Consider the following 14074-nt stretch of genomic DNA (forward strand, 5'->3'; position numbering starts at 1 on the left):
TTGCTGAAGCCGTCCTAGTGTTTGCAGACTTGCTGAGAGCTGTGACTGTTTCAAAGAAGAAAGCAAGATTAATCTCTTCCCTTTTGTTTCCCTCCCTCCTTCAAATCTTTTTGGAGAAGAGGCTGCAAAAATGCCGCTTGAAAGACTTCAGAGGCTACCTTCCAAATGAGCAGCACTGGCTAGGAAATAATTAAAACTAGAGCAATTCATTTATCCTAAATGGAGACACATATTTTAGCATTTAGTCACTACACCACTAATATTACCTCTGCAACTGCTCCAAGGTGATTGGGAAGGTTTTGCCACACCGTTAGAAGTGTTTAAAACTGTGTGACAGAGATTAAAAAAAAAAAACTGTTTAGAAGTCTGAGAAATTTAAGAGTAAAACTCAAGTGGATTTAGAATGCCAGGCAGGTGCTTGTCTTATGACTGTATTGGGACATTTAGAATGATTGCTAGATAACAAGTGACAAGTTACAAGCACAAATCTCTCCAACACACATTGATAATAGTTTCCTTTTTTAAGTTAAACATTATTTTAAGAGTAAAACCTAAGTGGCCTGTACATAAAACCTTATATTTAGCTTGCCCCCAGACCCTCAGTCCTATTGCTAATAAATAACATGAACATGTTTCCTGTCACCCATGCGGGCACAGCCGGGGAATTAATGCCACTCACCATAGAGGATGGTTAGCATGGACACAGGCATGACAAGGAAACCCAGCAGCATATCAGCTATGGCAAGTGACATCAGGAAGTAGTTGGTAGCGTTCTGCAGCTTTTTCTCTAGGGACACTGCCATGATGACGAGAATGTTCCCAGCAATCGTTAGAATGATCACAACGGCTGTCAACAAAGCAGACCAGTTTTTTTCCTGAAGCTGAAGTAAGGAGAAGCAGGGTGGTGAGTGGCAGCCCCCACAGGAAAGATTGGTTCTGTTTTCTGAGTCCACTGTCCAGTTAAATGCATCTGAAGTGTTAGCTTCACCAGAGCTAAAGTCATTATTGTAGAGCCGTGGGTCATCATTTAATTGCATCAAGGAGTTCGGAGTTGAGCTCAAAGAAGTGTTTTCTTTGCAAAGAATCTCCATGGTTAGGCTGGAACTTGCAGCAGAGGATTGTTGAGCTCACAAGTTAGAGGCTCTGCTCACCATCTGTCTTTGTCTCTGCTGCCACGCTGATACTGACGCTGTTCAGGGGTCCTTTAGTGGGTTGCTTTCCTCCCATTGTGACAGCAGTAGCTAAAGAAGTGCAACATCTCTCTGTATTTTTTTCCCTTGGCTAGTTTAGTAGTCCATGGTTTGGCATTATTATTATTTTAATGGTCTCTCCCTCGAGAGTCAAGTCAGAAAAGCAAAATGAACTTTTAATATGGAGGTTGCAGAGTTTTTGAACATTCGGGGAGAAAAATGTGATCCTGGCTAAAGAAAAGTTTTGTTACTGTTGGGAACTCTTTTAGCTAGCTTTCTTTTAGCTCCTTCCATCAGCCCAGCTGATCATACTAGTATAGTCACAGAGTCAGAAAGGAACGCGCTATCCAAAACGGTAGGGCTGAAATTCTCCGTTTAGAAAGCCAATTAAAAATGCATCCAGTATTAATCCCATAGTAATTGTATGTACTTTGGGTTAGAGTTCTCAGTCAATCCGAGGCTGAAATGCCACAGCAGCTGCCAGGAAATTTCAGCTCATATTATTTAGCTCAGTTAATTAAAGGACAGCATCAACAGCAACAAAAAAGGCTTAAAGATTAGCAGCCAACTTTCCTCACTAGAAATTCTCATTGAAATGGTTACTTCTTGGCCAAGCATGATCTCAAGCCAACAAGAAAATTACACAGCAATAAATGACAGCAGCATGCGAGCATGAGAACTTACATCTGTCTCCAGCATCCACACGTTACACATCCTTTGCTCTTTGCTGACTTGTTCCATCTCTCATAGTAATTAAGCCGCTGAAGAGTCCCTTCTCCGAGAGCTTTCCAGAGCATAATAAGATCATAATTTGATTTCTGGATTTTTTTTTTTGCTGACTTCAAACCCTGCATGCGAGAGTCAAGCCAATTCCAGCGCTGCTTAGTCCTGCTTGGCTTTCTCTGTCCCCGCTCAGCTGGGCAACTCCCTCTCTGTGCGCTCTGCTGAGACAGACACACATTGAGAAATCATTCACGAGCCCCTCTCAAAGTCACACAAAAGCAGCCGCACAGTTAAGTAGAAGAGCTTGTCTGCACCGAGAGATGCGACGTTTCCACGGGAATGGACTCCCTCTCCGCTGCTGCTGGAGGGCTCCCTCAGCAGACCTCCCTCTCCCTGTCATGAACTGCAAGGCAGCAATTGCCAGGCAGGACCAAGCATTCCCCCACCCCCTTTTCTTCCTTCCTCCCTCCCCCCTTTTTTAACGTTGGCAAAATTTCAGTTATTTTTAAAAAGGAGAAACCGGAGAGATCACCCTTTATACAGATGCCTAAGGCAGGTAAGCCCCACTGTGATTTGATGTTTAGAGTGACAGAAGACTCCAAGGGTGAAAATCAGCGACCCTGGCAGCATGAGGCCTTCCGTCCAGAGTTCAGAGCTGCAAGTGGAATTGCAGACATCAGAGCCCAGTGCAAAGTGTGGCCAAGCAGATCTTGGCAATCAGTGGATTCACTGTTAGCACTCTATTTGTTAAATATACCATTCAATTAGCTTGTCTTCTTTAGTGGACATGCATACCACCTAAACTGAACTCAAAACCTTCTATGTGGAAGAGAAGTCTGATTTTTGGGAGGGGGATTTGGGTGAAGGTTGTTGCACTTATATCTTGCGTGCCTTGAAAAAGTCATCTTTCTTCTTGGGTTTTTTCCAGAAAGATTCAACAGATCTACATCTCTGCGTATGTACAGATGTGCATGCTGGTGCCACACATGTGTTTTTTCTTTTTTTAATTGATGAGAAGGTGGATTATTTCCAGAACTGCATTTTCTGGGTTCCCATCAATCATTTTTAATTTGTTTTCTCTCAAGAGGCACATTTAACTTCCTTATATACCATCAACATATTATGGTAAAATCTGTACCTTCATAGCAATTTATTTTCTTCAGCAACCCATCTAAATATCCAACTTCCCACTGGAATCAGCCTCAGTTACTGGAGCCTCAGCTTCTCTTTCTCCTATTTCTTTGCTCACATCCCTGATGTCTTTCTCCTCCTACCCTGCTGGAATCACCTTCTGTTCAGATAACTGGAGTTATTTATGACTCGATTTTCTACTGCCAGATATTATTTTGCTCTCAGTGCACTGTTGCATGAGGATTTCTAAACTCTTTTCTCCAGAACACAGCTCTAGTTGTTGGTTCATGAGTACATGTGGATCTCCAGAGATGGTGCATGAGATTTCCTTTCACTGCCATTTTTATCATCTTCCTGTCCTTCTGCGCCTCTGGCCAAAAGAGAAGTGTGGTGATTGCCACACACCCTCAAACCAGATGCTGGGAGTGAGGACTTTGGGGCTATGCATTTAACTCGAGTTCTATAACTCAAACAGTAGAATTCTGGAGATCTTAGGGCTACCCTTTAAGCCTTATTGTTCTCAAGTGAAAATGGGATAATGGTAGGATTTCCCTCATACGGTACTATGAAGATAGGGTGAGATAATGTGTATAAATACATCACACCTGACTTGGAAGCTAATAGGATGATGAATGCTAGTCATTTCTGCTGTAATAATATTTGTATAACATCATAAAGAAATATTAGGGTTAGTATTTCTCCTGACCAAGATTTTAGTGCCTACCTTTCTCAAGCTGTCCTTGTAGGGACCATAACTCCCATCTTTTTCCTATCCCTAATGCCCCCACTTTTCAAAACTAGACATTTGTCCCTCTCCCATGAACTTGTAAGTTTATGATGATTTTAAAGCTTTTGTACTTAAAGATTCCTGTGTTTGAAATGCTCACGTCATTTCTTGTGTTAATCTGTTAGTTTTCACTGTTTTCAAAGTTTGGCTCCAAAATTTGTACTCTGTAAAGTCCACTCCTAATTTCCTCTACACCAGGCCACATTTGAGCTGACTTTCTGGTCTGTTTTGTTTTTGTTTTGTCTTGTTTTTGGGCTACATCTGGTGATGCATTAGGGTTCCTTTTGGTTCTGCTCTCAAGTATTACTTCTAATGATACTTGGAGACCTTATGGAGTACATCAACAGCATGCAAGGCAAATGCCTTACATGTACTATTGTTCTTGTCCAGAGAGATCTACTTTTGAATTTTGTGTTTTAAGACCCATGTACCACTCTGGGGAGTTGAATATCTTACAAAGCAAAAAGATCATTATAGTCTGTATGTGATGACATCTTCTTGGCATAAACTTTGTGCTCTTCTATAGACAACTGGCATTACTATCTAATTATTCTCAGAGGAATTTAAAGTCAACTCAAAATAAAATTTATTATTTTGATCAGAATTGTTCTAGTACCTATTTGAACCTTTCAAAGGGGCATATTTTGGAGCTAGTTTATCTTAGATCACCAGAAAATTATTCCTAAAAATTAATTTTTCGAATTGTTGACATCTCTAGTCCTTGAATTTTTCTCAGAAAAACCTAGGTTTCTTAAATGCTTGTGCCTTTTAGATGTTATTAAATAGAGGTGGTGGGTGAGATTTCTTGAGCAGTTAAATCTATAACATACTGTAGCCTTTAGACGTTTGCCGTGCACATTAGAATATTACAAACTGAGAGTTCCAGTACTGAGAAAATTGGTTTATATTTTCCAACTACCCCCACAGCCATGGAAAACACTTATTAAGTCAAATTATAGTTTACATTAATTAAAATGTAACAATTTCAAATGTACTGAGATTTCCATAAATTATACACTCAAGCAATCATCACTAAAATCTATGTATTCACTCTTGCTATAATAATTGAAATTTTCCTCATGCTTGGTTTGACCTTGACTTAAATATTCTCACTTGATGTCTGACTTCTTTTAATTGTATGCTTTTGTTTTATTGTATGCTGTGAGATTAATTCATGTTACTGTGAATAATTTTTTAAATTTTATTTTATTGTAGTAGTAGTATGAAGCATTATTAAATGGTTTATACACTTGAGAAATAGAATCATTTTTGGAAAATGTATTTTTAATATTTTGAGATAATATTGTGGGACTATAAACAGTTTTATAATAATATATAATAACAATAATAAATAGAATATACAATGACATAATTATAATTAACACAACAATTATTTATCATAAATAATAATATAATACAAGATAATAATAATATAGGAGTATAAATAATTTTTCAAGGAATGTAATATTACCATAAAAGAGATAATATTCTTACATTGCCATCCTGAGCATCTTTACCTCATCTTTTTTTCCTCATTCAAGATAACATAATCTCTTTAGGTTTACTTTAAAAGTATGTCAAGTATCTTTATTTTGGGGGGAGGCAGAGCTGGCAATGTCAGGGGTTACTTATGACTCTGCACTCAGAAAACAGGGTACACATAGGATACTGGGGATTAAGACTGGGCAGGTTGCATGCAAGACAAGCAACCTGTTGTGCTATTTTTCTGGCCCGCTTAAATAATGCAACTTTTATCATTATCTGACAAATGATAATCACTTTATTTTTCTTTGAATTTGGGGCACTGAATTTTTTTAAACTCCTTGTTCCCAAAGAATATATATTTATATTTACTATTCAAACGTTGCTAATACTTGAGTGAAAAATATATCAAAGATTTCTTGAATAATGTGTAATATATAAATTCCTTTGGATATTTTAATTCTCACATTTGAAATATGACCACTGCATATCTGAAAAATAATATTTTGAATTACCTGCTGTTATGCCATTGGCTTAGAAGAAAAATCTACTAGAAACTAGCTAATGACAGTCATCTATCTTTTCTATTTTTTTCTTAGTGGTATTTTGTTTAACAATATTCATAAATTAAACAGTGAGTACTGTGTCAAGCACTATTCCAGCTGCTGAATTTAGCTATGAAGATGGACAACTTGATTAACTTAAATAGTTATCAGTTGTATATAATAGTATAGAGTTTAGAGAAGAGAGACTTGATGATCACTGACACATTAGTGGTATTTAAAGTTTGAAACTAGTCACCTAGAAAATGAGTGAATATAGGATAAGGACCTGATTTCTGAACTATGGATTTATTCTATTGTTTTGAGTTCAGGGATACAGTTATATATAGTCAGTAGACTAAAATAGTTATATCTATTTTTTTCCAACTTCAAGAGGACATCTGCATTATTTAGCTTCTGAGTTTATTTCAAAGCAGAAACTATGAGTAGAAAACTATTGCAAAATGTTTTTTTATTATTTTAGCTGGATATGTTTTATAATTTTAATAATTATTATGATTGACTGTATTGGGTCTACGTGGTCTCTTCATCTCATCTTCATAATCCAATCACATCTCAAAGATATGCTTACTATTTAAGGTAATATACAGATAGTTCAAGTATGAATCTTTGAGGGTCATTATTCTACTTCATCATTGTGCTTTAAAAGCTAAGAATATGAATAAGAAATAGCAGAGTGGCTAGCACAAACATAATGGTAGTTGCACCCTAAATTTTAGAAGTCTGTAATTAAATAGTGACAAAACTTCTCTGAGACATGGTAACATAACAAACAGATAGAATTAGATGGCATTAAAGCCAACCCAGTGATTCAAACATAAAAAATGTTTCAAGAAAGAGACAGTGAATTTTATTAATACTAGAATATATATTTGTATATATATTATATTATATATCTTATATATGATAAGATATATTATAGGCACAGAATGTCTTTTTGATAACAAGTTTATTGCAAACTTGTATATGAATAATTTCATATAAGCAATAGGGTGGGCATGAACTTACTGAGCTCCTGATTTATATAAATATAAACAAATTATGTAGTAAATACTAGTGTTTACTATCTGTAGAAAATAAAGTGAATGAAGGGTAAGTGAAATAGAGTATGAGTTCTGGGAGCTTGCAGAGGAGCAAGGAGGTATGCTTGGAGTAGCATTACAGTGGAGTCAATGTTATTAATAGCCAAAGAGAATACAAAACGTCTCGACATCATAGTGATTTGGGCAACTATTCACTGATTTGGGCAGGAATATGTTACCTTCTGACAACCATTGTATTTATATTTCTACAAAATCTTTATTGAGAATAGACTGAGATAAAGAATAGGTATATTGTGGGATAAAGAAGAGTACTGGTTTTATGTGAGAGAATTTGATAGCTTGAAATTAGGGTGATCGCAATGTATTTGTGACATATGGTTAGATTCTTTCATTGGACATTGTCTATCTTTATTTTTTTTCTACTCCATTTGAGTGAGAAAATCTGGTATTTTCCTTCTGCTACAATATGCTTAATAAGTCACCTTATAATTTTATTTGTAGTGGTAAGCAAAGTTCTGTTTCTATGTAGAGTAGTATTTAGTTAAGTATATATATATATATATCGTGATTTCCTTATCTATATACCTGTAGATATTTCACTTTTGAAATATCTTGGGGTTCCACAGGAGCCAAACAGTTGAGAAACATTGTTTAAGGTAAGAAAAAGTAATGCAATTACTCCCCTAATCAGAATTACTTTATCTATTCTAGTTTTTAGTTCTATACGAATTTTAACAGTATTTGTTTTATATCCTTGAATGCCATTGCAATTTTGATAAGGATTATATTGAATCTATATAGCACTTTCAATAGGATGGTCATTTTATTCTCTCAATTTATGGAATAGTTTTCTCATTTTCTTTGGCCTTCTATTTGTCTTAACGATTTATAGATTTTAATAAATAACTCATTTACCTCATTTAAGTTGACTCCTAGAGACTTTATTATCTTTTGACACATTAGAAATAGAATTGTTTTATTTCTGTTTTATGTTACAGCAGATTTCTGTACATTAATTTTATTGCTTGTCACCTTATTGCATAGATTTATTATTTCTGGGAGACTTTTTGGGTGGCATATTTAGGGTTTTCTCTGTTTAGCGTTATCTGCAAATAATGGTCATTTGACATTTTTTTCATCAAAATCAATTTAATTTCTTATTTGCTGAGTTGGCATGATTAGGAATTCGAATCCTATATTTAGTAATAGAGGTGAGGTTATTATGCCTAAGCCTAGAGAAAAAACTTATAACTGAACTTAGAGGACTTTCCTTCCCTCTGCTTCCCTTAAGTAGATACTGTCTATAGTTTTATATAAGGCAAATTCCTTCTGCTCATTATTTTATTGAGAGCTTTTATTAAATTTGGTTGCTGAATATTATTGCATTGTTTCTCTGCATCTATTGATATAATCATATTTTTAGGGAGTGGATTGGTCTCCCAAACAGTGTTTAGGAGACAAAATTATCACTTCAAGTAATGCTTAGCTAACAGAACTAGATGGATCAATGGTAAGGGTTTGTGGATACATAGCTACTTTGGGTTGGCAGTGCCAAGGACTCTTTGGATCTACCTGATGGTATTCAGGTGACCGTGTGCTAGGGATTAGAAAGGGTCCTCGATGCTATTTCCCCAATATATAGCCATATTATTTTTTTTATCTTGCTGTTAATGTGCTCTATGACATTTATTGATTTTCATACATTGGACTGGGAAATATAGTAAAGGGTCAGAAAGCCTATTTTGCAGCAGCTGACTTGGGTTCAATTTCCACCATTACTAGCCCGGGGGTCACTAGCACCAGAAAGACCTAGTAATAATTTCTTTTCCCAATAGAAGAAACCAACATTGCCTTCTTGGAATAAATCCCAATGATCATGATCTAGGATCTTTTTTTTTTTTGCTAAGATTTTGTTAAGGATCTTTCTCTGATTATCATCAGGGATAATGACTCTTTTTAAATGTATTTTGTCATAATTCTTTTAGAAATACTAAATAGCTTCTCTATTTCTTTAACATTCTAAAAGAACTTTAGAAGTATATGAAGTATTTTTTTTTTTTTTTTTTTTTTTTTTGGTTTTTGGGTCACACTCGGCAGCGCTCAGGGATTACTTTTGGCTCTATGCTCAGAAATCGCTCCTGGCAGGTTCAGGGGACCATACAGGATGCCGGGATTTTGAACCAATGACGTTTGCAAGGCAAACGCCTTACCTCCATGCTATATCTCCGGCCTGATATGAAGTATGTTTTTTACAATTTGGAAAAACTCACACTACTGAACTAGTCTGGACCTAAGTTTTTAATGAAGGGTATGTGTGTTTGGGTCACACCTGGCAGTGCTCAGGACTTGCTCCTCTTTTCCTAGCTTTTGCTCATGAATATTTCCTGAGGTGGAGGGGATGGGGATGGAGTTATTAGAGCCCAAAACCAAGTCACTACAAGCCAATGAAGCACTTTACCTTCTGTACTATCTCTCTCTGCAACCCCACACCTCTCTCTTTCTTTTCAGTTATTAATGTACACTTTTTTTTTTCACTTAATTGTATCTAGTGTCATGTGAGAGTTTTTGTTAGGCATGTGTGACAGTCTGGGGTTAATGCTAGTTACTTCCAACCAGGAATTTTGGCTCTTAGATAGTATAATTCTCCTTACCTACTGGGAATTTCTTGTCACAATCTTAGTATGTCTATATTATATCTAAAAATTAATTAGCAAACAGGCCTTGAGTTTTAGAGTTTGCAGTTTATGGTGCCTGGCATTGCTTCACAGTCTGTTTCACAGGTTTAGTCAGCAATTGAGAACTGAGTCAGGAGTTACCTACAGCAACTGTAACACCACAAGACTAGGCATCTACTAGGAGTTTTATTTATTGGCATCTGGAAGTTGCTGTATTGCCAGGATCACATCAAACTAGGAAGTGTCCTGTGGTTTGATCCAAAGTTTCACTAGGTTTGTTTAAATTAATTCTTGAATTTTTTTGTCTCCAGGTTTTCTTTCATCTCTATCCACTTAAAACTCAGATATAGACTAGACAGGTGTAATCCTGTTTTCTCACCTCTGCTCTGATCTTATATTGGAACTGGAACGGCAGGTTTTACCCTCAAGCTACTTCCTGTTTCTAAGGGGTTCCATAACATTTGACTTTCTGCCAGCTCAAAGGAGGCCACTACTCTTATCATTGGGAATGCTAACTTAGATAGTCTCTTACCTGGCTTTGTTTTCACCTCCAGATCAGAATTAAGTTTTAATAATAGGGTGTCTGTCTTCAACTTGTCTCCTTTTCCACTTCATCTCCCCTCAGAGTCTGAGCCTTCACAGCCCTTTTGCTCTAACCACTCCCATGCCAAGCCTTACTTCTTAGCTTTCAAGTTGGCCACTGTGTTACAGGAAGAATCTTTCAGAGACTTCGGCTGGATTCTCTAGTTAAGTTTTTTCGCTGGTGTTCCACCCAACATTCAGCATATAAATCTGGTTTTGATGTAGTATTAGTTATGGCTCCCCAGAAGCACTTTCAAATTGCTCTCTTTTCTACTCTTAGAGCTGCCTCATCTATCTCTAGAATCTACTTTCCTCATGGCTGCTTTTCTTCCAGGCTTATTCCTGAGTCTGATTCTTTTCTACTACAGATGATTTCCTCTATGTAGCTAGGAGAGATCTGTGACAGTTCCAATTTTATATAACCATAACTTGTGAAACAGGATTTAATTGTGTGACCATCATTCACCACTTGATGTGAAGATCCTGGTTGTACCCTGGTTGGTCACATGTATAGCCTGAATCAAAGAGCTGGCTAGGATAATGTTATACTTGATTTACCAGTCTGAGTCTTGACCCTGCCCATTGCAATTATATAGAACAAACCACTTTCCCAAATTAAGATCTGTCAGACAAATAAAATGATGACTTTCCACCCTTTTAGTGGAAGATAGTAATTGGATTTTACTCTGTTTTTATTCAGTTAAGTTGGACCTGATGTGTGGGTCATATTTTGGTACTTCAAGGAGCATTGTATTTATTTCAGGTCATGAGGAGGATATTTAGTACAGTCTTACTTTGGAGATAAATAGCTCTCAAACCAGTCAGTGTCTTTAAAGTGTAGAGATATTTCCTTAAATATCAAATTTACTGCCAGGCATGACCCAAGGTTGAAAAAATGCATATATTATCACTTAGATTCTTATTATAGAGCAAGATGATAACCTCTTTCTTATAAAGACAGTGCCAAATGATTTGAGGCAAAATGTTTTTGCTGGTCCCAAAGAATTAACCTCATAAAACTTTTCAGATGTCTTTTGAATCTCCAAGGAAGATATTTGGATAGTATCCCAAATTTTGTTCTGGCATCTACTGTGAGCACTGCTATCCATAAGTTGTCTTCTGTAAATGTTGAAGGAATATTCCAGGCAAATTAACTTTTCATAAAAAGGACAGCCAGTGAAACAGACTGGAGCACATGATTATGTGGGTTCTACTCAGGACTATATCTCCTCTTAGGCCAACTCTACTTTGCAGATTACAGGGTAGAGAGGAATGGGAAACTGAGTTTAAGATTATTTCCTAGAGAAAAAATACTTTGGGCCAATATTACTTAAGTAGAACTCTAAGAAAGCAAGTCATGGGAGGAAATAAATCTGAAAAAAGCAACTGATGAGAATTTAATGCTCAGAGGATAGATTTTTCATTTAATTCTTTCGCTGAAGGCTGTTTCTTTTAGAACTAATACCTATTTGTAATCTCTTGGTCATGACCCAGATTGAGATTTTTTTTTTCTATTTAATGACAGTGTAGGAGAAAGAAAGTATTGAATTTTGAGAAGATGAGATGGGTACACCATATTCTGGGCTCTGATACATTTCAGTGGGTTCACTAGCCATAGATAAGTCCATGTGAATATGAAATATTTACTTCTCAGGAATATTCTAGTATATAAAATCAAGTCTTTTGGTATTTATGTGGCTTCTTTAATAATATAAATCATTGTTTGTTCTATTTATTTGATATGGATAATTTAGGCATTAACCCCCTTACCTCAGGGCCTTCTCAGATAGGACCTTAGAAACTTGAAATGAATAATGAGAAAATTACTAAAATTTATTTTTCCTAAGGCCACACTATAAAATTAGGTAAAATTACTTTCAACTTAATTTTCTATGCTCAATTCTGTTGTTCATGAAATGATTTTACATTATATATTGATATATCCCCATTAAGACCTCCACAATTTTGGAGTAAAAAAGGTCACATGCTAGTAAATTTAATCCTGTGATTTTCTCTCTGCCCTTAAGCCCAGAAAATTCACTGTCTCCTGAAGCTCATCATAATGCCCATATTTCTTCAAATTCACAAAGGACTCTTGAATCATGCACTGAAAAGTTCAGTATTACTTCAAACTTCATTTAAGAGACAACAGAATTTTTTAATAAAATACTGGTCATTGCTTCTTGCTGCCTTAATGTCCATGAAAAGGTCTTCTCTTTCTCTTGATTCAAGAAAAACATTTACTATCATGAAAGTATCTTTGCTCTATGGTTGTAGTTCTTACAATTCTTCACTTGTAGTCATGTGAGACAATGCCTGAAGTTATTTCCTTGTGTTAGGTGATATAGATTGGCTATCTTCTACAGATTGTTCCTTGTATTTTTTTTTTTTTTTTTTTTGGTTTTTGGGCCACACCCTGTGACGCTCAGGGGTTACTCCTGGCTATGCGCTCAGAAGTTGCTCCTGGCTTCTTGGGGGACCATATGGGACGCCGGGGGATCGAACCGCGGTCCGTGCGCAGGCAAGGCAGGCACCTTAGCTCCAGCGCCACCGCCCGGCCCCTGTTCCTTGTATTTTTGAAATTTGCCATTCTTACTGGTATAAGATGATATCTCATTGTCATCTTAATTTGGATTTTTCTAATGGTAAGTGATGATACACATTTTTTATATCTTTATTTAAACACCTTATAACAAATATGATTGTAGTTGGGTTTCAGTTATGTAAAACACCCCTCTTCACCAGTGCAACATTCCCATCATCGATGTCCCAAATCTCCCTCTTCCCACCCCATCCCCGCCTGTACTTGAGACAGGCTTTCTACTTTTCTCATTCATTCACATTGTTATGGTAGTTCTCAATGTAGTTATTTCTCTAACTGCACTCATCACTCTTTGTGGTGAGCTTCATGTCGTAAGCTGGACCTTCCAGCCCTCCTCTCTTTTATTTTTGAGAATTATTGCAAACATGTGATGAACTTTTTAATTTTTAATTTTTTCTCAATCCAGTATCTGTTGTCTCTCACTGTGTTTTAGTAGCATCAATTTTTGCTACTTCTGTGATTTATATTTCTGTGATTTTTCATGAGCTAACTGCTGCTGTACCTCCTAATGTTCCCACTAGTCTGACTTAAGATTGTTCTGGGGTTAGAATTATGGCTTTAAATTATTTTTATATGAAATATATACCTTTATACTCATATCAATAAAATTGGTCAGAATTTTAATCTTCTATTTGTAAATTTGAAGAGAAATAGTCTCGATCTATTATGTTTTGGTATATTCCAATTTTAACAAATCTAATGTAGAATTGAAGAAAACATTCGTGAAATTATCATAAACCACATTCTAAATCATAGTATTTCAAAGATGAAGAAAAATAATTTTGGAGTTGGAAAGATTAGTACAGCTGGTTATTGCATGCTTTGTACACACTTTGACATGAATTCAATCTCACACTACAGTATGGTCCCCTCTACCCCCACTAGGAGTGATGCTTGAGCTCAGAGAGAGAAATAATACTGAGCATCACCAGGTGAGCCTTCAAAACAACAAATTTCACCAGATATAGTGAAGTCTATTTCTGGTTTAGTAAAGTTCTTGCCATTCATATGCATTATGTGTGATTTTTGTTTTCCTAACCAGGAGGGATTACTACTAAAGGTCAGCTATAAAGTAAATATATCTTATCTAATTGTCCCTGAACCTTTGATGAACCGTTTCTTTCTCAGATTAGTTTTCTCTAAGCCAAAAGAATAAGGAAAGTTCCTACTTCAATTTTTCTACTTCATTTCTTTGTTACAAAAAAAGGATCCTCAATTTTCTCTTTCACAGTTCAGCATTTCTTGGAAAAAAAAAAATAGATGCTACCAGCATCTAAACACATAGACCGATCCCAA

General features: G+C 36.1%; 1 protein-coding gene across 2 annotated transcripts in view; it reads right to left on the reverse strand.

Annotated features, from left to right (window-relative positions):
* HTR2A (5-hydroxytryptamine receptor 2A) overlaps positions 1-2296 on the reverse strand; it is a 68037-nt gene extending 65741 nt beyond the window's left edge. Inside the window, exon 1 of one of the 2 annotated variants that reach the window (XM_049778799.1) lies at positions 1875-2296. Coding sequence is in view for 1 of the 2 variants with exons in the window: in XM_049778798.1 (XP_049634755.1) it covers positions 680-1091 (412 nt within the window). In the remaining variant the exon portion in view is untranslated. The other variant, XM_049778798.1, reaches the window with a different exon arrangement.
* Positions 2297-14074: the final 11778 nt, after the last annotated feature.

Source organism: Suncus etruscus, chromosome 8 (genome assembly GCF_024139225.1).
Source record: "Suncus etruscus isolate mSunEtr1 chromosome 8, mSunEtr1.pri.cur, whole genome shotgun sequence".
In the NCBI taxonomy this organism is placed as follows: Eukaryota; Metazoa; Chordata; class Mammalia; order Eulipotyphla; family Soricidae; genus Suncus; species Suncus etruscus.